Source organism: Morchella importuna, assembly GCF_003444635.1.
Source record: "Morchella importuna strain M04M26 chromosome Unknown Morimp01GS004, whole genome shotgun sequence".
NCBI classification, from domain to species: Eukaryota; Fungi; Ascomycota; class Pezizomycetes; order Pezizales; family Morchellaceae; genus Morchella; species Morchella importuna.
This window is the reverse complement of record NW_025763401.1, coordinates 312707-337194: the sequence shown is the minus strand read 5'-3', so window position 1 is coordinate 337194 and position 24488 is coordinate 312707. Positions and strand designations below refer to the sequence as shown.

General features: G+C 46.2%; 8 protein-coding genes across 8 annotated transcripts; 6 read left to right on the top strand and 2 right to left on the bottom strand.

Moving 5' to 3' along the window:
- Positions 1-590: 590 nt before the first annotated feature.
- Positions 591-1658, top strand: LAJ45_02229 (uncharacterized protein; the record flags this gene model as incomplete). The annotated part of the gene is made up of 1 exon (XM_046111821.1): positions 591-1658. The coding sequence occupies one exon, from the start codon at positions 591-593 to the stop codon at positions 1656-1658; it is 1068 nt and encodes a 355-aa protein (XP_045974721.1).
- Positions 1659-3693: 2035 nt separating this feature from the next.
- LAJ45_02228 (uncharacterized protein) lies at positions 3694-4843 on the top strand (the record flags this gene model as incomplete). Its single annotated transcript, XM_046111820.1, has 3 exons — positions 3694-3713; positions 3772-4507; positions 4565-4843. The coding sequence occupies 3 exons, from the start codon at positions 3694-3696 to the stop codon at positions 4841-4843; spliced, it is 1035 nt and encodes a 344-aa protein (XP_045974720.1).
- Positions 4844-6833: 1990 nt separating this feature from the next.
- Positions 6834-7376, top strand: LAJ45_02227 (uncharacterized protein; the record flags this gene model as incomplete). The annotated part of the gene is made up of 1 exon (XM_046111819.1): positions 6834-7376. The coding sequence occupies one exon, from the start codon at positions 6834-6836 to the stop codon at positions 7374-7376; it is 543 nt and encodes a 180-aa protein (XP_045974719.1).
- An 886-nt stretch (positions 7377-8262) lies between these two features.
- Positions 8263-10757, top strand: LAJ45_02226 (uncharacterized protein; the record flags this gene model as incomplete). Its single annotated transcript, XM_046111818.1, has 4 exons — positions 8263-8746; positions 8810-8873; positions 8941-10598; positions 10678-10757. 4 exons carry the CDS (start codon positions 8263-8265, stop codon positions 10755-10757), a joined length of 2286 nt encoding a protein of 761 aa, XP_045974718.1.
- A 119-nt stretch (positions 10758-10876) lies between these two features.
- LAJ45_02225 (uncharacterized protein) lies at positions 10877-11531 on the top strand (the record flags this gene model as incomplete). The annotated part of the gene is made up of 2 exons (XM_046111817.1): positions 10877-11135; positions 11188-11531. The coding sequence occupies 2 exons, from the start codon at positions 10877-10879 to the stop codon at positions 11529-11531; spliced, it is 603 nt and encodes a 200-aa protein (XP_045974717.1).
- Positions 11532-13511: 1980 nt separating this feature from the next.
- On the bottom strand, positions 13512-14062 carry LAJ45_02224 (uncharacterized protein; the record flags this gene model as incomplete). Its single annotated transcript, XM_046111816.1, has 2 exons — positions 13512-13824; positions 13893-14062. The coding sequence occupies 2 exons, from the start codon at positions 14060-14062 to the stop codon at positions 13512-13514; spliced, it is 483 nt and encodes a 160-aa protein (XP_045974716.1).
- A 4106-nt stretch (positions 14063-18168) lies between these two features.
- Positions 18169-20379, bottom strand: LAJ45_02223 (uncharacterized protein; the record flags this gene model as incomplete). Its single annotated transcript, XM_046111815.1, has 1 exon — positions 18169-20379. The coding sequence occupies one exon, from the start codon at positions 20377-20379 to the stop codon at positions 18169-18171; it is 2211 nt and encodes a 736-aa protein (XP_045974715.1).
- Positions 20380-22113: 1734 nt separating this feature from the next.
- Positions 22114-23415, top strand: LAJ45_02222 (uncharacterized protein; the record flags this gene model as incomplete). The annotated part of the gene is made up of 1 exon (XM_046111814.1): positions 22114-23415. The coding sequence occupies one exon, from the start codon at positions 22114-22116 to the stop codon at positions 23413-23415; it is 1302 nt and encodes a 433-aa protein (XP_045974714.1).
- Positions 23416-24488: the final 1073 nt, after the last annotated feature.

Below are 24488 nucleotides of genomic sequence, written 5' to 3'. Positions count from 1 at the left end.
GTTTGTTTTGTGGAGGTCCTTATAAAAAACATCGTGGGCCCCATTTTTGTTCTTGCTGTCTTTGAGAGCCTTTTTCGTTGCCTTGCCTTGCCTTGCCTTACTTTGCTTTTCTTTCCCTTGACGTTGGCCTGCTTTTTTTGTTCGTTTTTTTGCGGTCATCGCTGCTGTTATTCAAGACAAGGGTTACTTGATAAGATAAGAAGCCATGATTCCAAGCAGTGAGCCCAATAAAACTCTCCATGCAAAGTTTAAATATGGAAATACTAATATGCTGTAGAAAATGGTGTAATCGGGGCCGAGCGGCTGTCACAAGTCGTTATCCCCAAGCCAGAAGTCCGTCATAGGGTAATCTAGCGATGTCAACATTTATACATGCTCCCCTGCCCCAATCATAAGATCTCACTCATTTCTAAAGGGGGGTTCACTCACCACTTCCGACTAACCTCATCATCTATCCCTAGGAAATTTCTGGCTTCCCTTTCCTTCTCCCCTCGTCTCTATGCGGACTAGAATCTCCCTTGGCCTACAGCAATTCTATTTTCAGTCAATCTTCCAAGACCATCACTGATAATACTACAAACAATAGCAACATGAGTTCCGGCTTTCGTTTCTCCGCAACTTCGGAACCCTTCACACCGATCGAGACTCGGCCGTCTACACCTAAACCCCCTGCTCACGCAGATCCGATTGCGGTAGAAAGACTACAGAATGAGCTTCTTGAGACATCCTTCCAAGTCAATTCACTCACTGGGAACCTGCGTGAATGTCAAGAGGACTTACGGGCTAAATCTGCCGAGAACAAACGGCTACGTAGCTACATCCACACACTCGAGGTCCTAAATTCACGCCAACCTCCTGCTCTGGTTTCTCTACAAGCGTCTATTCCTTCCGCGCCCCCTCCTTCTTCCCTTGTTTCTCCGGGACGAGTAGCGACAAATGGGACCATGAAACCCGATAGCTTCTTCAAGGAGGAGTTTGGAATGCTGTTTCGTGAAATCCATAACTTTGGGAAGGGCTTCTACAAGTTCGCAACGGATGTCGACATACCATCGGAGCTGGCGGGGACGGTGAAGGATATTGTGGGTGACGAGAGGATGCTGCGGGATACCCACACAAAGCTGTTGATTGTGGCAGGGATCGTGATGCGATTTGTCTGTTTGGAAGTATTCAGAGATGGCGGGGTTCTGGAAAGTAGGGAGGAGCAAACAGGTGAGATTGACAAACTTCAATTTTGGTATGGGAGAATTATTAACAGTTACCCAGCTTCTCCAACAGCCTCGGAAAAATATAGCACCAAATCCGCCGCCCTCGCAACGAAGATTCATACATTTATCCTACCACTCATGTCCCGCCCTGGAGACCAGAAACACTGTGAGGAGTCGTTCCGTCTGTTGGAGGCGCTCATCTCGCATGCTTTCCGCATTGGTGTTGATAGAGACAATTGGCGGTTCTCCTTCCCAAGTCGTGGAGCACGCTTCGTAAATGCTACAATGGTACCATGTGATACGAGGAACCTGGGCTTTTCGGGTGAGCAGGAGAGGGATAATGGGACTCTCGAGAACGAGAGGAGATGTGTCCTTTTTTGTGTGTTGCCGTGCATAGAGAAAAGGGGCGCAAAAGGATGGGGTGTTGTTGTGAAGGCGAGCGTGAGAGTGTAAGTTGCGATATGCCTCGTGGTGATATATTTTTAACTGTCTTTGTTTAGGTATTAATTTTCCCTTGTTTCCTTCTCTTCTGCGGTGACGTTCGGTCTCCGGTGTCTCTTGGGTGGGTCCCTGTATGATGGCCTGGTGTTATTAGTTAAATACATTTAATCTAGAGTGGTGAGATAAATAATTCTATTTCCTTGAATGCTATGGCTTACGGGTATTGTTTGGCTAGTGTGTCCTTAGAAGTTGGTAGTGATAACGAGTAACAAGTTAGCGGGGATTTGATCGAGTGATAATATATGATCAACTACGATTTCTGGCTTGGTAATCATCCTGTACTGCCACTCTCGTGAATTTCAGTTGATTGTGGACCTTGAGGCTACTCTACTTGAGAAGAGCAGAGAGACACCTTACACTCTCAGACTTTGGGGAGTTATGACTTATTCTACCCGATGACTGTATGCCAATTTTCAGGTGTGCAAAGGGATTTGTATCTGCATATTGTGGTGATTGTATGAAGGTAGGCACAGGTAGTGCCGAAATGCCTTATATACATACATGTACTGGCTGCAAACAGCACTGGCTACTTGTCCCCCAAGCCTGAAGGGTACACGTAAACCATAAACGAAGATTTCTGTTAAATAGAAGGTTCTTCTACTTGCTGCGAGAAGGAAATTACAGGATAATTTTTCAATTTAAATCCAATTGTCATGCCAAAAATTAGCGGAATTTCATGCTTGTGGTGTACATCCGTCCGGCCGGCCACACCCTTTCCTACATTGCCCATCGATCTTCGAAAAACATATAGATCCCATATTTAGTTATGCATAAAATTCCTGCTTACCTCTTAGCGATGCTGCTGCGCCGGTTTTTGGTTATAAATCTGCATGACAGCCGGCCTGGGCCGGGTCATGGGATTTAAATGTCGGCGGCCGCGACCGGATCAGTTGAGTGGGGCTAAAGTGGACCACGAGGCTGCTCGAAGCAAACAGAAACAAACGCATTGAGAAGCCTCTGCATCTTGGGGCAATTCCCTTTCTGTACTCGGGCAGTAGAGAGACGACGTTTTCAAGGAAGCAAGCATTGATCATAACTACAAGTACCGAAAATCAAAAGAAAACATGCAACCCTATCTATAATCAGGCCTTATGCCACGCCAATGGCGAACTTGATCCCGCGGCTTTGATACTAATCGTTCACATATATATGCGATTTTATACTAGCTGACCGTAGGCCCAAATAGAATAATGAATCTGCTGGGATTCGCTGGATTAGTTGCGTGGTTGAAGTTAGTTCATTTTTCTCCCCCTTCCTTCATTCCTAATTGTCATGATATGGTCTTTTTTGTCATAGGTAGAATCGAATTCTGATGTGGCATTAACTGCACATGTGGTTACGGCTTTCAAATCGTGGCTGTGCATGTTAATGGCCGAGTGATGATGTGTGATTGATACGCAATCACCAAGAGATGAACTGCCTTGCACAATACCCGTGAAGGACATAAAAACCTGTTCAACGATTCAATTAGCATCGTTTACACCTCGGACATAGGAATTTATGCATGGTGGCCCTTGATTTGTAACCACACCCAAGACAAGAAAAAAAAAAGCTTAACGAAACATCCTTGGCTTGATTACTAACCCCAAAGAAGTTCTAAGTTCTTGGTACTTTCATCCCCAGAGCTTTTTAAGCCGTGATCGTTGCCTGGTCAATACGCACGGGCCCATCCGGAAGAGCTGCATTCAGTGATGCCTGCCAACCCACACCGGGTGGGATGGTGGTCCCGCTTGTGCATCACTACCTGGGTATCCGTATCTATGCGGGAATGAGGGGTGATGTATTTCGTCATTGGCAAGCTGGAGTGGTGATATGGAAGAAACACACATGACGTTGAATTGAGTATAAATATGGCCCCCCGCACTCGGGGTATGAAATATCTCTATCTCTATCCTCATACTACTTACACTCCATCTACTCCAGTCTACCATCGCCCTAGCTATCAATCAATAAAACTATCCATCTTACCCCAATTCCTTCGATCATAATGGCCCCCAAGGTCTTTGCGTAAGGCTTCTTAGTTCTACCAATTTACTCCCAACCCATCACTAATATTACCTTCTAGCACTGGAGCCTCTGGCTACATCGGCGGTGCCGCTCTCGATGCAATCATCAATGCCCACCCCGACTACGAAATTACCGCCCTCGTACGAAGCCCACAGAAAGTCGCATCCCTAGTTGCCAAATACCCCAACCTCAAGACTGTCAATGGCGATCTCGACTCAGGGTCCGTTATTGAATCCGAGACAGAGAAGGCCGACATCATCCTCCACTTCGCGGACTGCGACCACGTCCTTGCTGCCAAATCCATCTCCGCCGGCCTCAAGAAGAAGACCACCCCTGTCTTCCTCATCCACACATCCGGCTCTGCGATCCTGCCCGACATTAGCAAGGGCGAGTTCGGACAGCAGGTGGACGAGAAGATCTATGACGACATTGAATCTATCAAGGAAATCACGTCGTTCCCAATCGAAGGACATGTACACAGGGATGTTGATACCATCATCCTGGGGGCTAACTCGGATAACGTCAAGACGGCGATTGTGTGCCCACCGACTATCTATGGCGTTGGAGCTGGCACAGCGGGAAATACCCGCTCTAACCAGGTCCCAGGGCTTACCAAATTCACCCTGCAGCGTGGCGAGACATTCCAGGTGAATGCGGGGAAGAGTTATTGGAACAATGTGCACATTGACGACTTGTCACAGCTGTACCTCCTCCTCACTGAAGACGCTGCTGCAGGTGGTAAGAAAGCCACCTGGGGCACAGAGGGTTACTACTTCGCCGAGAACGGAGAGCATGTTTGTGGCCCCCACTTCCCCAGATTTTACAGCTTACATGACACTAACCTCGGATAGGTCTGGGGTGAGTTGGCGAAGAAGATTGCCGAAAAGGCTAAGGTCAAGGGATACCTGAGAACCAATGACGTCGCCTCGTTGAACGATGATGAGATCAAAAAGATCCACCCATTCGGCTGTGTTATCTGGGGAACTAACTCGCGAGGGAGGGCCTCAAGGGCAAGAAAGGTTTTGGGATGGACACCAAAGGGTGCGTCATTGGAAGAGACACTAGATGCGCTGATCGACTCTGAGGCAAAGTCGTTGGGGATTACACCTCCTGGGGAGACCGTCGTTTAAAAGCATGGTATTAATCAAGAATCGGGATAGTTTGTGGTGGGGGTAGCTAGCGTTGAACAAACAAATTTATTATACCAGTTGGCCTCCATTATTAGTAATATTTCTTTCGGCGGGCGAGCATAGGAAACTTGAAAGTTGGAGCAGTGTAGAGGAGTTGCATATCCCACTGCTGGCTAAGCCCCAAAGTAATTATGTATTGACATTGGCTCGTAGAGTGAGTTAGCCACTGGAGGTGGTTTTCTTGAAGGTTCTAACATGAGGGATATCAAACTTGCTTCATGGTCTATAATAAATTGATTTTGGTCCAGAGCTACAATACATGTAGCTTACCGAACCCCTACATGTACTTTACCATCCGATAATACACTGCGTGTAGTAATTGATCTTTTACTGATATTACTCTACATCGCCAAATACCTATCCAGATTCAATAACAACTCTATAGTTGAACTATATCTGGATTCGGGGGCTTTTAACTGTGGACTAAGCTCCCTAATGTAAGTTGTCTAGACCTCAGTTCTGCATGAGATGCAAAGGTTCATCAACGATCACTCGTCCCAGGAAAACAGCGGAAGAGTGTTTCTAGAAGTTTATAAATTTTGGTAACTGACGTTGATATTCTTCTTCATAGCTCCAAGTCTGCATCCTTAGGCCCTGCCATTGCGTGTATAAATGAGAGGAACGAGCACTGTTATTCTCATGCCAGTCCTTTATTTTCCCGGTGTTGTATGGCAGTATGGACCAACACTATCAGGGTGTTTAATAATGCCTATGGACGGCCCGATACCGCCTATATGATTTTAATATTAACACTGGGAGACACCCGGAGTTTTCCACTTGGGTTATCGACATCTTTAAACTTAGGGTACCAAAGGTGTGCACATGATGTCTAATAACATTTTGTTAACGGCCACAAAAGCACCAAGCCTATGGTAAGCTGCATAGATAACTCTGCCATCATTTCCGTATGGAGAGGCCACAAGGTGGGTTATCATAGATCTGTAGCAAAATCATATAGTTCCAGTGCCCTGTGAGGTGATACCAAAAGAACCCTAAATGGGAGTGTGAGAGCGCCCCGAAGGTTGAGAGGCAATAACGAAGATATATACGGCATGATTATAAATCGCAGGTACGTCCACGCTACACGCCGCAGAATGAGGTATAGATTTCTTTTGGCAGCAGAGAGTATATACTCTTAATTGGACTCTGGTTACTGGTGTTTATTATTTAGAATGCCAGGCTGGTATGAAAACCTGAGGCCAGATCTGGGGGTAGACATGCCCAAACTTCTACTCATATAAGAGTAACCTTGGCCTGTTCCAGGCGGGCTTCTTCCTTAAGTCGCAGCTTGTGTCATATCTTTAGAATCGACACTGCTCATTGGTCGTCGAGAATAGTAATCCAGACCAGAGTACCAGACTAGAGTACCAAGATAGGTGAAGAGGATGATTTTTCTTCGTCCTCAGACTGTTGGAGAGACCAGATATCCTGGTCCGTGAGCGAGGTTCATCCAACGATAGAGACAACAAAGGGCGGTAAGCTCGCTTCCTAAACGGATCCTTTCTGGCATTGATGACAGGTACTCCAGCTCCAAAACTCGAGTGACAAATTATGAATGCCGTACTGGCGAAAAGCCTCACTGGGGTTGAGTCATACATTGAATTGTAATCGAGATCGGGCATACAGCTACACCTCGCTATAAAAAATACCAAGGTGCAGGCAATTTTCATTTCTTATGGCAATTTTCATTTCTTATCGCAAAATATTTCTTATAGCAAGTAAGATTTTGGCGTAGAGCTGTTAGCGTGTACCCTATGGGGTGTTTATTACAGCAAGGTTTTTTTTTAATAGCGAGGTTTATAGCGAGGTGTCGAGGGGAGGCTAACACGTTAGGAAGGTAGATAGATGTATTACTCACAGTCTGACCCACCAAGCAACCTTAAAAGGGCTGGTCTCCCCAAGTCCCTCTAGCAGAAACATCCAGGAAATAATGTCCGACATAACCATCTGCGGCCCCAAACGGGGCGACAAAGGTCCATTGTTTGAAGATGCCATGAAGATTCGTATCCCTGTGTTTGTCGAAGAGCAGCACGTCCCCACCGAGAACGAGCGTGACAGCGACGACCTCCGCTCCCTCCACTGGGTCGCCTACGAGGGCGCAACCCCTGTCGGTACCATCCGAATTGTCCCCCCGCACGAGCACCGAGGCTACTTCAAGTTGGGGCGGTTGGCAGCGTTGAAGGAGTACCGGGGGAGAGGTGTAGGGCGGCTGCTGGTCGAGGCGGCGGTCGAGTATGCGAGGGCGAATCCGGTGGAGATGGGACCGATTGGAAGTGCAGGTGGGGTAGCAGATGGGGATTGGGATGGGAGGTGTCTGGTGCATGCGCAGACGGCGGTGAAAGGATGGTGGGCGGGCAGAGGATTTGTGCTGGATGAAGGATTGGGGGAGTGGGATGAAGAGGGGATTATGCATGTGGGGATGTGGATGAAGATTGTAGAGAATGTGCCCCCAACGTTGCAGGGGAAGGCGTAGAGTGTGTGCATACTAGGCATAGATAAGGGACGGCACCTAATAGATTGTTACTGTGGTGTTTGACCTGAACAAGGTGTGGGATTAGGTTTCTCAGGCAAAGTCTGACTACTGTATCGTCTACTAATAGAGGCCCAATGCGGTCATCATTCACTTAAGCTATGTAGATTGTCGACTGGCTACTGGCTATGCCTCACATACGAGGTCCATCTCGCCGTACGTCTGGGAGTTTGGAGACCGGTTGGTAGGTACCCATGCAGGGCTTCTCCTATCAAGTCCCAGGCCTCAAGGCGAAGGGTCATCACAGGGTTTAAGACGGAATTAAAATGATGCGGCTTTCCTGTCAATTGAGGCTCATAGAGGCTCTGGCGGGTCGACCCGCTGCACCTTTTCCACACCTGGCAAGTGACCATAGGCACATCAGTCCTCTAAAGTAAACAATAAACAATACCTCTTGAGGCATAAAACATGCCACTGTCTATTAGAATCAATGCAGGGACATTAAAAAATACGTAGGAAATGTAGATTCTCACTCATGGTACGGTTGCCAAGGAAGCGCGCCCACTCCCACTTTCACATCCCCATTGGGGTCAAGGATCGGTTATTAAGACAGGGTATCACGCTACTCAACGACAGTCAAGTCGCGGATCGCGACTTTCTCCCCTCTCCCCTACATAATCTATCGATCCTCCAACCCTACTCTACCTATCACCCATCCACCACAACACTCCTTCTATATCTCTAACTCTCTCGTTACCGTTCCACGGATCTCTCACCGTCTACTTATCCTTATCCTCCTACTCACAAATCTCAATTCGCGTGTTTCTCACACAAAGCTTTCCCCACATCCGAGTGAATCCACGCCCATTTTGCCTTGTCCCAGCAAAATATGGCGTCATCAATCTTTTACAATACCCCATCGGGGACATCACGAATGCACAACTTCGGGCAAGATGAGATCGACTACGGCTTCCAGCCAACCTGGGCAACCGTCCCCGTGCAAGCGGCCTTCGACACGTCGCCAGGCACCGGCGCCCGCCGCGACCAGCTGCTAGGAATTACACGAAAACCCATCTGGCAGGAAGCAGAAGAGAAAGAGAAGGAGAGAGAGCTCTTTAATCAGGAGCAGCTGGACATGACAGCGACCGAGAGCTTTGCGTTGGCGACTATGGCTACAGCGTTCCATGCGACGAGTGGTGTTGCAAGGATCGTTGGCACGACGTTTGTGTTTGCTGGAAAGGTCTTGTGGGCTGTTGGTGACGGCGTAAAGAACATCATCAGTAAGAGGATTAGTCAAGCGGGGTTGACACCGATGGAAAGGAAAATTAGGATGAAATCCAGGAAGAAGCCGGTAGTTAAAAAGAGGGTTAAAAGTAGGATGTTTGATACCGATAGCGAGACTGCCGAAGACGATAATGAAGATGATTCGGATTCAGATACGGAGACAACTGGGATGCAGAGTATGCTGGCTATGCCGCCGCATATGGTCGGGGCTACTCCGTATGTCGACCTGATTCTATTTGGAAGGGCTCGGAATGTGGTTGTTGATGCTAATGGTGTTTTATAGGAGAATTGTTCGTAATCAGCGTCGCACTATCCGCCATCCAGCACAAGCACCCAAATTTTCATCACCAGCTGCTGTTAAAACTCGCCGCCGTAAGATGCCAAATACACCAGCCTTAAAGCGTAAGGTCAGATTTGAGGACGACTCGAGCACCCCCGCCGATACGCGCGCAAATAACGCCCCCAATACCCCAGCATTTGTATTCAATACTCCCAAGGAAAAGAAAAAACAGATGACCAAAAAAGACGAGTTTAAGATGAACTTCAAAAAAGATATATTTCAGCCATGGGTTGATTATCTCCACAAATATGGATGGTCACGTGGCGCATTTAGGGCCGCTTTGGCGAACTATGAACTCCCTACAGATATTATTAGTCAGCTATACGATATGCGTGATACGAACCCAAAGGCGTGGGACACTCTTATCGAAGCTCACACTCACGACGGATTTATTGAAAGACTCAAGCTCTGTGTTCCGGCTGTTGTATACCCTGAACCTATTGACTGGGAGGCCATGAGCGCCAGAGGAGGCCCAAAAGTTTCTTCCGAGAGTCGTCTGCAGCAAAAGGACGGAAAGTGCGTGCTCTGTCGAGGCATGTCATGGGCTGGGAAGGTTTATACCAGAGAAATTGCCGAAGGAGAAGATGTACCATGTCTGAGCCACCATAAATCTGTTATCCCATATACTCAAGCAGAACTTAAAGAAATCACACCTACTAGCAGCGACCCAGTATTTAGAAGGTGGTGCCAGGAATCACGCTGGGACTGGCTTTTTAGCGACCCACCAGCTAGCGGTCTTAACGATGACGAGACCCCCTGGAAGATTCCTAATGACGACCCGAGACTTCGCCATGTTGCCCGCCTTGGTGATCCTGAGAATCTGGAGCATCCTACTGAAGCTATGAGGATGTTGATCTTTACCAGATTGCAGGAGAAGTATACTGCTCAAGATCTAGCTGCCAAAAGGTTCATTGATGGTATCCAAACCGCCGGTAATCTCATCCTCGCTGAAAAACTCAAGAAAATGGATCTCGAACGGAAGCGCCAGCAGGTCGACCAAAAATGGCTCTGCGTCCGCCAAGTCAAGGTCGTTGTCAAGGAAAAAGAAAGCATTCTCCGCCATGGCCGCAAGCGCACCGCCGCTGATGCCGATGTCGAGGAGAATAACGCAAAGAAAGCACGCAGCGACGCCGCTGCTCCAGTATTTCGCAAGATCGCCAGTGTCCGCAAATCGTCCATAAGGCCCCCTGCTAACACTAACACTAATGCTATCAAAAGCCCCTTCCTCTTCGAGAAGCCATTATTTACTATACCAGCTCCCTTTGACCCCGTCGAAATCAAAAAGATCAGGCTTATCCCACCTGTACAGGAGAAACTGACTGATCCCGACACACTTTTCAAGCGGCGATACGAAGAGTCAACACGATTCTCACCGAAGCCACAGAAAACCGTCAGCTTTAGCGCCTCCACTGCCGCACCCGATGAAGAAGAAGAGCCATTGTCGAAAGAGGAGCTCGAAGCAATCGCCTACAATGAGGAATGCGAACGCCAAGAACGGTTAAAGCAGCTGCGTCTCCAGGAAGAAGAATTCTGTAGGAAGGAACGCGAAGAGGATGCCGAGAGGCGCAAGAACAACCCTAGTACTAACAGCAAAGAAAATGGTAAATCTTCATCTCATTATGGCGCCCCTGGACCCGGAAGCACTATTGATAAGGACAACGATTCTGATAACTTGGGCAGCGGAGGGCAGAACAACTTCAGGCGGCATCGAATTCAACTCCAGCGGGAGGCTAGGCGCGCGCGCTGGTATAAGGAAATAAAGATGATGGAAGAGGCACGATCCGATCGGTCGGTCGGGTTCGTGCAGCGGATGAAGTGGGCGCGGGAAATCAGAGGGCGGAGAAATATAAAGGAGAGGTGGGAGAAAAAGCAGAAGGCAATGGTGGAGAGGGAGCAGAAAAACTGGGGAGAAGGAATGGCGGACCGGGAGATGGACGCCTGGGAAGCTGAGCACAGGCGTCAGCAAGCTTTGTCCAATAGTCCGGAAGATCAATATAATCAACATATTACCAATCACTCAAATTCGCCTAACATGTCCCCTACATGTACATCCGGTACTAACACTAGGACTAACGCTGACGCCAACGGTGCTGCCAACGCTGACAATGGTTTCGTTGGCAGCACAAATAACTTTTCGGGTAAGCGATCAATATCTATCGCTATACTAGATGATACTGACACAACCCCTAGTTCCTCCTTCAATTCCCAAGTCTTTTCAACAAGCTCAGGCCCCATCTCAACAATCTGCCAGGCCTCAAGTGCCATTCAGGGCCAAACCCAACCCGCCTTCTCATAAGCCAGCACGTCCTTCTGTTCGTTCTATTTCCCCTCCACTAAAGGAGGCCCCCATTAAGGAGGGACAGGAGGAGCAGACCTACAAAGCGTGGAAGTCGATACCTCTTTTTCGCCAATCTGGGTCTTCTTCTTCTTCTGGTTCTTCTGCCTCCTCTCCAGCTGTGCGTGAGCCGACGCTCCCACCGCTTCCGAGGCATGCGAAGGCGAAGTGGCAGGGCGGGGCGAGGATTGGAGAATGATTTAGAGGACGGTTTGGAGAATGCGGAGTAGGAAAGGGATTGTTTCAATGGCGTATTTTATTTAGGGGATGGAGAATTTTATTTTATTATTATTTTTTGGAGGCGTTTTCCTTTTGGGCTCTTTTTGATAATTGTATTTTTTTTTCTCCTCCTTTTGTTTATATACCCTTATTCTTTGTATCCTTTATCCCTTTTCTTTCCTCTCCATCAATTCATAATATCATAATTCTTCCAAACAATCAAGACGTCCTTATCGTAAAGAAGGAAGGTCAATGATCGCTACGCGTGTTGGTGCGGTAATTCGTGACCTATCATTGACACCACCATCTAATCTTATCTGATCTGTATGTCGCAAATGCTGGCACTCTGTGTCAGCTTGCTTGGCAATGCCCAATTCGCCGGCGGCCATGACATGGCGAGACAACACGGCATCTTTGTGTCGCACATTAAGTATGGTACATATCTGCAGTTGAGATATGGCAGCTCCTAAGAGGCCATCATCATCATCAAGCTTAACGTGGTGTGTTTGACGTGAAGGGGCAGATGTATGTAGGTCCCGTATGGGGCGATACTAGCAGTAGGCAGGTACAGACAGCAGTTGAGACTGTTAGAGCTGTATCGAAATTGTTAATATCACATCGATTGGCGTAGGAGCGCCCAAAATCCATGCATTATCTGTCTACTCCACTCTACTTAAAAACGAGCCTCGCAAATGGAGGAGACCGACCCGACAACGCCGCCGACGTTCCTTGCCAGTGGGTAGGTTAGCTGTGGGTATTTTTGAGCTGAGCTAGCTAGGCCCTTCATCTCCACAACCACCCTCTCCCTCCCCTTGACATTTCCCTCTTAGCATGCCATTCCCGCCACCGAAAGCAACAAAATCCATGGGGCGCAGAAAAGCTTTCCCGACCGACTGACTGACCGGCCTCAATTTTTGACACTCCCGCTCTCGGTTATCCGCCCCACACCGTACGTGCTATACCGGTGCGGTGCACGTACCCCGACAGTATTGCACCGGTGCGGTTAAGCTTCGTCATAGGTATGGTTGCGGACACCTGTATCCGGAGTAGGTGCGACATTGGTGTTTTTTGGCTATCACTTTCCCAATCAAGTAATAACTTGGCTCTTTCGTGCCAAGACCTATCAATGATATTAAGAGGTAGTCCGAGAATTGCCTAATCGGGTAATTAAATGCATAACGCCCAGAACAATTTCCGAAATAGGCAACTTTGGGCGACATTCATTTGGTCTCTTACCAAAAACCCAACTTTTAGAAATTCAATAACTCCACAGCCATAAACGATAAAATTAATTGAACTCTGTCATGATGTAGAGCGGAGGCTAAAGCATCATTTAACAGAGAGAAAATAATTTTAGGTGTAGTGGTTGGAAAGTCATCACCCCCCAAAGTTTGAGGTCAAATGTCCTCCGGTTACAGGTGTCCGCAACCATAACCCTAGAATATCTATCCGGGCGCGAGGAATGGAATGGCGGCCCCCATTCTATGTCTGTGTGTTGCGGCTATTCAAGGACATGTGTGGCTTGCGCCTAAGCTACATGGTTGGTTTATTGTAGTAATGGTTTTATGCGTGTTTGGGGCACAGGTTGGGCTGGCTGACCTTGATCACTGACTGATTTGGCCGACGGGTGTCAACCGAGTATTGTCAATACCGATAGCTACAAGTATGTACATACTTGCCTCATAGCCTTCATGAGTAAGACAAGAAGCAGGTGGATTAGCTTCGTGTCTAAGAATACTTTTGCTAATGTGGTGATGATAATGATGATGATAATGATATTAACTAAGAGGTACCAGGAAGAAACAAAGGAAAAAGCCATCTAAAACGAGTGAGAGAAAGCCAGAGAGAAGAAGAGAGAAAAAACCCCACGAGAAAGAACGCCTAATGTACCCCAAACTCCATAAAAAAAAAGTCAAAAAAAACCCAATTTCGGTCAAACCCGTCTACCATCACTGTCAGACTATGGCTTCATATACGAGCCCTTATACTGCGTATCCACCGCTCTTCTACTTTGCTGACCGGAATGGTACACCTCGTCCATGTCCGGCTCGTATTTCCCGTCCATCAATTTTGCGTTTTCCGGGCGCGCAGCGGCCACATATCCATCCGAGCTAGCACTGCTAGCACTCGTCTCTTTCTGCATCGCTGCCCTTTGCGCCAGCCGTCGTTTCTTTGCCTGTCGGTTGCGGTACGTGAAGAAGCAGAGGACAATTAGGACGGCGACGATGAATATGCCAATTACAAGACCGATTAGACGACCGGTGTTGTCGGTGCTATATGGTGGGATATATATGTTAGAGAGGGAAATATAGCAGAAGGAAGAACAATAGTAAAAACTTACAATGATTCACTATCAGTCTGGCCACTTGTGCTGCTAACAGCAGCCGCGCCGCCGACACCTCTGGCCGGGTCTCGTGCAAGTAACGAAAGTAGTGGTAACGCATCCACTAGTGCCAACAGTCCGAGAAACACTCCCAAGAAACCCGCCATGCGAGAGTATCTAGAATCCATCTTTATTCCTTTTCGAACAAATAAATCCACCAAGCGTCGAGCGAGTGTGTATGTAGGTAACGTTACTGGGCTTCTCTTAGAAAAATCTGGGCGAGTACCCCCTCCTTATATGGAAAGAAACCTCAAACATTTTACCAGGGGCTTTAGTTTTTTTTCTTTTCCCCCTGATCCCCTCACATAAATGTATGTGGAAGTAGCTTTCTTTCCACCCCGGACCTGCGCAGCTTATTTTATGGTTGTTTTGACCAACCCGGACCCTCACTCACTCCCCACCCCGCTCGCTCGGAGGGAGAGAGGCTGTGTGCCACGCGCGTAGTGACACTGCAGCACAGCATAGCAGAAGACACCTCTACGTTTTATTTCCGAATATGGTGGGTTTACTGTACTGATTGGGGCTTTGAGTTAGCCTTCTTTCACTATTTCGGCTGTATTAGTAGCGTCGTGTCACCGACTGAGAGATCACTGGCTCGATATGCTTAGTCATCTATTTGTCGCTTCCCCACTGGTTAGCCACGGTCACAATTTATAATTGTTAGTTACGAGTGCGGAAAACCGTTGGGTATCGCAAAATTTGCACTTTGGCTTTGCTGATACAAGCCAAGGGGGAATGGTGATGCCTATGAAACATGTTCCCCTTACTTACCAGGTAATCGTACAGGGAGCGGGCCCGGGGAAAATCCTGATAGAGGCCACTATGGGCATATCAACATATTCCACCGTATTGGACTGCAGGGGTAGCTTTTAGAAGACGAAGAAGACATCTCTCCATTCATTCTTCTTGACGTTCAGTCGGCAGGGATCCTGAAGAATAATTGTGCTTGTGGAGAAGCCACGGTAAGGAGTCCTTGACTCCTTGTAATATAAAGTCTATCCGTCTCATAGAATCCTATCCTATCGCGTTAGCACATCCTCCTTGAGGAACAACACGTAACCTGTCGTTCCAGTTCCATGGCCAGGGAGGGGGGTTTAAGCCGTCACAGTTCCCGATTCCTCGGTACACATGTAAACTTTGTAACGGATATACCCGCTGGAGGCGTCTAATTAGCACCGATCCAAACGCTCATTTGAATGCGTATTCGATAATTGCATTACGAGTCTACAACAGGGCGGTGCCTTTTAAAATGCATCATCACCATCCACTCTTCTTTCCCGCCTTGCTGCCCATAAGGATAGAGAACAGGGTGGTTCCCTTCACCTCACAGTTCGTCAAGAAGCGAGAAATATAAATAAATCCTCATTGCTAAAATCAGTGAGGAGTGGTTGCATGAGCCGCAGCGGCTGGGTTATCCTGTGTTGTGCTCCATGCAAGGCTTCGGAGGTTCTTCCGCGCATAAATAATAACTGCATAAAGTGTAGTTTTGTGCACGCTTTACATCGCCCTTGCTGGTTTAGTAAATTGAACCGAGTGCGAGTGACGATTCATGAAGAAGAAGAAGGCTATTGAGTTGAAGCGTCTAACGATGAAAGCATTATCGAGTGATACCTTGTGATCTCGCGAGAACAGATATAACTGTGTCCAGGGATAGTACAACTCTGTATAACACATACCTCCGCTTTCGTTTGACTTGTAACTTGTGCCAACGAGTTTGATGACTAAGGGTGCAAACAAGTCGATTCAAGCCCCGAATATCGGCCAAGCCGAACCTGTGACCCAGGATCTTGAGAGGTCGGTCTCCAAGGCCAGTTCAACGGTCGTGATACGAGCTCACTGAGCTCGTAAGCCCCATCCACGGCGACCAAGGAGGAGCTCACATCGGCCAGAAACAGGTGCAGTAATATGCTTGCTCTTTTGTGAAGACATCAAACGAAAGGAAAAGAAGAGTGGAAGAGCTGCCGTGGTTCACGACAACGAGCTGTTACTAGAGGGCTATCTCGACCACAATATTCAAATAGCTTCATAATCACGATTAGTTACTGTATAAATCTATGAGAATGGAAAAAAAAATAGATAATTACCGCTCAGGAATGCCTGGGTTACTGATGGTATAACCTCTAATTGTAACAGCGACAATGGGCATAACGAGCGTCTAGTGGTGGATGTCTGGTATCGATTCACAGAGACTTTCTTGTCCGCGTAGCGATACCGGTGATCAGAGCAAAAAAAACAATAAGACCAAGAGTCGATAGGCGCCGGGTCAGCGCAGCATATGATAGATACATCTAGATACAATAATGACCTTGATCATAATTGCAGTAATGCTCCTCCAAATTGGTAAAGGGCATAATAGGGGGAGTGCGGAGGCTTCAACACAGGTGTTATTGATAGCACCTGCAAGCCATCACGATGATTGCATGCAGGTAAATTGATAGTGATAAATCCGTTTGAATAAAGCTTACTGTGTCGTCACTGAGTACTTAACCGCTCAAGAAAGCCACTGGAAGTCGTCTCAGCACCACCCACTCTTTACATACACCTTAACTGGTGGCGTTCAAAATCCCTCGGCAAGAACCCTACCAAAATGACGCGGCAAGTCCCACTATTACCATATTTCTTCCCCAGATTATACAAACCTTTTCATGTTGATTCCCGAGTCTAGCTCTTTCTCCAGTGAGAATTTCAAGACTATCGAGGAGTATGATCTCCAAGGCACGGTCTTAACAAACTGGTATCTAAGCTTTAGAATCAGCTCTAGCATAGGCGTGTCTGGATCTAATATTAAAGAAATTTTGAGATGCTATATATAAGTAAAGATTGCTAATAAGCAATTAATTAATTAAACAAATTTTTTTTTTTGCTAATGGGTGCTATAACCGCTAACCTTGCTAGCTAGTTTAGTACGCGTACTACAGCCTCTCCATCGATATAATTGCTTATGAACCCTCCTATCTATGATTACAGAGATTGGTAGTCAGAAATTACAACGTGGAGTTTGGAACTGAGTATCGATTTAGTTGGTACTTTGGTGGCAACGCAAAATAGTTTATGGCTGCAAAAGAGAAATTCTGTATCTCTGATCGCTACTATATACATGCATAGGCAGCGGCCTACCCTTTGATCATGAGGCTATAGAATCCTACGTATGCGTATATGAACACGTATATTAAAAGCCTTAGTCACCGAGAGCGATTTCTAAACTGGCCGTTCATTTTCCCCACAAAATAATTTTACAAATGCCATTCTTTCTTAAAATGAAGAGGAAATACTGTCCAGACGATAATAACCACTCGCAGTACGTACCCGAGTTTCCAAGAGGGAGCTTAGGAGTATGAAGTTGTACCATTTGAGTCAGCGTAGTCTAAACACACGCAGACTGACCGGTTCCTGATTTCTTATTCATGTTTAAGCTAGGCCTATCGATATCTTGAGCTGATCCGTTGCAAATAATATATGGGCTAATCTGATCAGTAATTAAGATTAATACTAGTAAACATTATTCGAAAAGATTTTAAATAGGAAGCTATTGGAACTTCTTTGCATCAGAGTCATTTTTTTCGATTGGTAAATTGTCAGACCAGACTCGACGGGTATGAAGTTCTCCTGTCCGGAATAATAATCGCTGATGAGATGGCTCTTTAAGCTTACTACAATTAGGAGGATCATGTTTACTAACAAAGTTTAATTTTATATTTCTCAACATATCTCTTGGGAGTTGTTCTTGGTGGATGCTCTCCTGCCAAGTGAATGATTGTCTCTCTACTAAGTGTTTTCGTAAGATCCAAATAGTGGTCACTGCGAAAGTATTTCTGGAAGCCGAGATAGGAATTTTTTATCAGGAAATAGATCATGAATTTAATTCTCACTAGAACAGGTAATGTGAGACTCGATGGTCATGCGCTAAACTCACACAAACAAAAGATTCTAACAAAGAAAGCCCAAACAAAAACACGCTCTAATGAGTACAAGCAATAGAAACATAAGAGAAAAATGAAAGAAAGACGGAGGCTAGCTAGTTCTAAGTAAACGCCACAGGGCTTCTGTCATCATCCTACATTTTTGGAACGGCCCAAAATCATTAGCGGTGGTGAATAGGTTGCGGATGTGTGTACTGTTGACAATTCTCAAGAACGTTTGGTAATTATGGAGTTCTGAATTCCGCTACCATCAAGATAGATAAAAAAAGAAACCATAAACTTACGGTTCTCATCCAAAATACCCAGCTCCATAATCAATATCTATACTCCACATACTGGTCGAACTCCATATCTAGGTCTAGCCCAAACAGCTCCTCATTTTTCTCACCGTAATAATCATTCTCCTTCTCTTTCTCCTCATCGACCTCAGCGTAATTTACCTTTTTCTTCTCATGGCCTCTAGGACTCCTTCTAGTTGGAGTCATCGGTGAAACGTAGCTGTTCTTCCTCGCGCTTCTTCTCGTTGGTGTTTTCGGCGCAATGGCAAAGCTTACGCTCTTTCTTGTCGGTGTTAGTGGGGACATTGAGAAAGGGTCAACCTTTCCCCTTGTGCTTCTCCTCAAAGGTGTTGTCGGGAAATTAGTGCTCCCCAATAAATCGAATGTAGCCAGCGAGGGAGAATAACCCAATATGGGGGATAATGGAAGTCTCTCTTTTGCAGTAGGCAAGGAGAGGACCTGAATTCTCATGTCCATTGGTGGTCCGCGACCTTTCTTTTGCGGAGGAGATTGTAAAGATGTTCTTCTTCTCTTCGGGTCAGGCGACGATTCAAGCGGAGACTCAGGTTCAGGCTCCCTTGCTCTTTTTCTATTCCTTTTGTCTAGTTGTCCACTCCCTTTCTTCCCTAGAAAACGCACCGCAGTCGCACCAGTCGGCCCCATTCCCATCTTCTTAGAAAGTCCATTCCTGGGGGCGATAAGTAAATCGCAACGGCCCTCTTGCTCAAGTCTATTCATTTCAGCCACGGTCACCCCCATTGCCCTACGGCCGCCCCACAATGCACGAGTCGACAATTGCTTGTCTATATCTTCTTGTGTCACTCCTGGTGGCGCGCGATGTAGACATTTTGCACGGGCCTTCTTGATATTTGCAAGCCACAAGGTGGCATGTAGTGAGCCCTTGCCCTCTATTTTTGGCTGGTTGGGGTTATAGTTAGCACGCCATGTCCGAAATGCAGTGAGCTCTTTGTTAGAGAACACCATCTTGTTATTATTCTTCATATTTTTCCCAGCCGGGGGCTCTTTGATGAAGTTACTGCGGCAGTCTGGGATAAGCGTTCCGGTAGTAAGAATGGGAGCGATGTTAGTCAGAGATTCGAAGCATTGGAGGTGAAGGAAACAACTGGAGAAGTAAGGGTCATTATCGCTTTCGTCTGATTCCTTGAATCGGCCTGAGACTTCGTCTATAGCAACACGGAACTCGCCAACTTTGAGGATTCCCCCAAGAGCGCAATCTTTGGCACGGCAGGTCGTGTATTTTGGTTTTGACCTGCTTTTGTTTGATTTGCCATTGGTTGTATGGGACGAAGAGGATATATAACGATTTTTGGCCTCGTAGGGATGTTTCTCAATTCTGAGGACAAGACTGGGACCGAGAGGGTGATGGCGGATGAATGAGGTGAGAGTGCTGGCATTGAAAACGATTGTTTTGTCAAGGAATCCAAGAGAGTTGTAAGTTATCCCGGAAGAGGGGAGACCCGGGGCATGCCAGGTGGGGAGTGATGTATAGGTGGTGTATGTGAAGTCGGTTCCGGATTTCGAGTGAGTAATAGTGTAGGAGCCATTGATGCGGATACGGGGGACAGGGGATGTGGAAATAAAGTAGTTGGTAAGATCTGTACGAGGGTAAATTGGGACTAGGTTCGTATAGATGGATGTTTCCACGTCGGCAGGGGAGTTGGTGAAGCTTGACGGCTGACACTGTGTATTGTCTTTGAACCCGTCTTTAGGGACTGAAGATATTGTGATAGACTCATAGACACCAGATACCTTCTTTGGGAACATAATGCCATTAGGAGGGCACAATTGTAGCTTCGAAGGGGTGATTGCAATTGGGCCGCTCCACTCATCAAGCATCCGTAGTTCAGGATCGATATGCGAATCATCAATAGTAATCGGCGAATACTCTCCTCCAGACTCCGTTGCTTCTTGGCCGATATCAAAGCCAATATCTTGCATATTATTATGAAAGTTAAATTCTTGGAACTGCAAATCTCCTTCCTGCATAGCAGGTTGTTGCACTTCTTGGTTTCCTGGGAACTCAAAGTTTTCAAGCATTCCAGTGAATGAATCTTCGCCCGCAAACATATCAATATCAAATTCTTGGGTATCTTGCTCACCACTTTGGTAGCGCCCGCCGAGATCGAAATTGGCGAGACAAGAATCGATAAAGTGCCGAGTTCCTGGAGTAACCGGGCTATTCGGTAGACGTAACTGATCAAATTGGTTGGTAGTTCCGGCAGACATTTTATTGGCTTCGGATATTCTTAATTGAGTATTGGTTGGGAATGTTGGTTTAAGTTGGTAGTACTGATGGATGGGATGTGAATGTGATGCTTTTTTAATTGGCAGTAAGAAGCTTAACTTTTATATCAGTACGACCTGCGTACAAATTCTTGAAAAAGAGTGTATCAAGATGAAATCCCCCAGGGAGGTTGAAAAATAGTTGAGAGAATGTTCGCTTGAAAACGGCTTGGTGTTTGAAATGGGATCGGGAATAATTGACATTTTATACATGGCCCGTGCGAATATAGCGGCATCGGATTTTCAAGGGCCTCGTGCATTTTGTTTATTGCGTTACGTGTGGTAGTCTTTCTAGCTATACATGTAGTTCGTTGGTTTTGGCTAGAAGTTGGTGAAACGAAACAAAGGTTGTTGCTTGTTACTATTATATTAGTGCGAGTGATAGTTAGTGAGAACGAGCTTTGTGGCTTTTCTCTATTAGCTCATCTAGTAGATTCATATGAGACATGATCATATGATGATATTACATATGAATTGATTGCGGCTCTGCTCGATTTTAAAGCTACTAGACCGGTGACGAGAGAAAGAAAATTTTGTCGGTTTCGGAGACCTTATCTGCCACATTAATTTTGATATGGATATATATAGAATTAATACCACAATTTCTTTCCGGCCAGGGCTAAGAGGTAAATATATATATATGAGGACTTGGATTTTGCTGGATCTTAATCATAAATCTTAATCACGGCCTAGAATTATATTACGGAGGTGTCGTTTCACAGTACTCCACTAGAGGTTTCTTCATGTATTTGCACTTAGAGGGAGGCTCAAAGTTGAATACGTCACACATATTTAGATTGTAGCAAAGAGGTTTTAAAGTTCAGTAAAAGTCAAAATTCTATGGTACTTGCCATGGCATCACTAGGAAAGGTGAAATATGAAGGTAAATCCACGTGATTTTGCTGGGTTGGAAACGATCTTTCTTTCTAGTTACAATTCATAACCATTATAACTGATCCATGGATGTATCTATGTGCGGTAGAGCTTGTAGTTTCGTTGAACTTATATCTGTATGTTAGCACTCTGAAGAATGTTTATAATATTACGTATAGTTACAGAATTTACTAAATTCAATACGAAAAGGCTTAGCTCCTCAACGCAACAGCTACGTAATCCCAACTTCGACTTTTTCGTACGGTGCATACATTTATATAATCAGAGTGGGGTAATCTACACAGGATCAATTCAACGCGGCCACATTGATACTATTGTGGAGGTATCTGTATGTGTCGAGATAGAAGTATCTTGATCATTTTGCAATTTCACAGCAGATAGCTGCAGGCGCAAGAAAAAAAATTTATCATTCGAGCGGAAAGTTGTGGTGGAGTTGATGTCATTGCATAAAGTCAATTTCACCTACAGGAAAAACTCCGGTAGAGATGGTGCTAAATGTCAGATTGAATAATTTAGTTTTCCCCACCCCCCCTGTTTCCACTACCCCCTCACCTTCTACTCCCATCTCTATATAACGGCCGCGACAGTCGCAGACTCATACCACAAAAGTATACCCTCCTCTATTTTCAGGTTATCACTTCACTAACTCGCACCTGCTGCTACTAGCTGGCTAGACAAACAAACACAAACAAGCCACTACCTAGTTCCCGACTAAACCCCCCGGTTCTAACAGAGTTTTCCCCAACGCCTAACAGTTTACATCCCACATTGAGATCCGTCATCATGGTTCCTAAGACACTCCGCCTCGCCGATATACCAACAAAACCCTCTCGTATCATCACCTTCACCCTCACCTTACCCCAATCCAGGGACTTTCTACAAGGCCTCGCCAACTCAACCCATTTCGGAGTTTCTCCAACTGTCATAGTTGAGCCCACCCAAACCACAGAGTCATCCCCAGAATCTCAAGAAATTTACTCCAACATCGAACACGACCCTGACGGATCGTCCTCTCCCAATACCACTCCCGAGCCGGGCACACCAGCTTCGCAGTCGTCATCTCCGCTTCTTCCTCTTCTTCCTCATCCTCCTCCAACACCACCACAGAAGACGAAACATCAAAGCCTAGAGGAGATGCGCATTGAAGCAGCCAAAGAAGCTGTCGTAATCCTCCGTAGCTGGGGTCGCGAGGACATCTCAGCGGAGTTGAAAGAGGTTATCGCAATTAGGAACGCATCGGAAACTGAGGCGGAGCTTCTGCAGAAGATAATGTGGGTGAAGGAATGTCTGAGGGGAAGATATCAGATCTGGATCCAACGCTCAGAGGCATATAGAACTGAGGGTACTTCAAGGAGCACAAGAGGAAATAAAGATCACGAGGTTAAGATGCTCTGTGGCTACCCGGGGTGCGGGAGGACATGGGATGACGGAGAGATAAGAGTCAGCTTCGAACCACACGGATGGACAGCAGAGGAGAAGGTCAAAGGTGCCGACAAGAAGAAGAAGAAGAAGGTAACATTTGATCTGAATAACGAAATGATGGACGAAGAGGAGGACAGCATGATTATTGGTGAAAACGAAGAAAGTCTCAATGATCCAGCGGACGACAGCAAGGAGATCAAAAAACTACCAGATTATCACGCCCTGCTCACAAGCCCCCGGAATATCCGCCTCCATGGACGTGGTGGATTCTTCTGCCTCCACTGTTTTGAGAAGCTTCTGGTCCCTCCAGCCACCCCTACTTCTCCCGCCAAAAAGCGCAAGCGGGAAAATAGGCAACATCTCCGTCCAAACCCGCTTTGTAGGATATACGGCTCGGTGTTCCCAGAGACCCGCTTGTCTGCGGATGGAAAATTTCGGCTTGATGCAGACATGGTGGATCTCGTGCAAAGATGGAAGGACGCACTTTTTGACAAAGGGGCTAAAAATCTCAGGGTTCGTTTTGGAGAATATCTTGGGAGTGCGGAGGAAGCTCCTGAGGAAGTGGAGGATCGGGAGGTCGGAGATGGAAGAGGATTGGCAGAGTTACTGGGTATAAAGATTGTGGAACCGGGTGGAATTATTAAGAGGAAAAAAAATTATTGACTGAACTGGGCTACATAGGAGTGAGTCGGTGATAGCTAACTGTAAAGTTCTAGTATCGCAATAGGTGAATAAGCTAATTATTTACCCCCGAGAAAGACTAACAGTTTGTATTCAAAATTCAACTAGGCTTAGAACCCCTCTAGAACGATAAAAACGCATTTCGCATTTCTACTTTATTTTTCTTCGTATTCTCGTCTTTTAGTGCTATAGCTTTACGTTATCTACTCCAATCTAATTATCCCTTCATCAACGGTATTACGTTAACGAGACATGTAATTAAAAAGAATCACCTGTAAACGTTTTCAGTAATGCGTTAATACGGACAGTTAGAACTCCAGTCAATGGGTACAAGGCCTTGAATCACAAAAGGTCACTCGACAAGTCACATGGCTTGGCATTAGTGATATTTGATGATGCACCAACAATATGGATCTGAGTCTCTTTCACAAGATATTGTCTGCGCCTGAATATTGTTCAGCTCTGACTCCCTATCATGGTCTAAAATATGCAGCACATGGGCCTAAGCAAATCAATCCAGCAGGAAAGGAATCGAGGTGCAGAGTGCCACACTCCTAGTTATCCTATGCTCTGTTTGACAGCCGTCGCGGGGTGACCTGGGGATTCTCGTTGCAGTGAGGACGTCATGTTGAGGGAAGCCACAGATTTGAGATATGGGGGCGATGAAGCTTTAGTAGACCGGTAAATTGGGTGTATTCAGTAGTGCGAGCGAGGGAAATGGCGAGCTTCGTAGGGAAGTCTCGTTGGTACCGGTGTCGTACATCGTCAAGGGTAACTGGAGAGGAATACTTCCCGGCCCAGTATTAACGTTTTAAATGATTATACCAGATGCAGGATAGATAAGGAACATGGAAGGGCTGCTATGTAGTGGAAGGGAAAGAACTCTTCCTGAGTCATATAACGAGAGCAACAAGTTGACTATAAGAAATATAGAAGAGCCTAATTCGATCCCAGTTGCTTTAATATGCACGATACTTCCATCCTGTTTCTGCCAAATCTACAATGTAATTAGCCCTAAACCCTAATAAGAATTTCTTAGTGCTTTTCTAGTACAG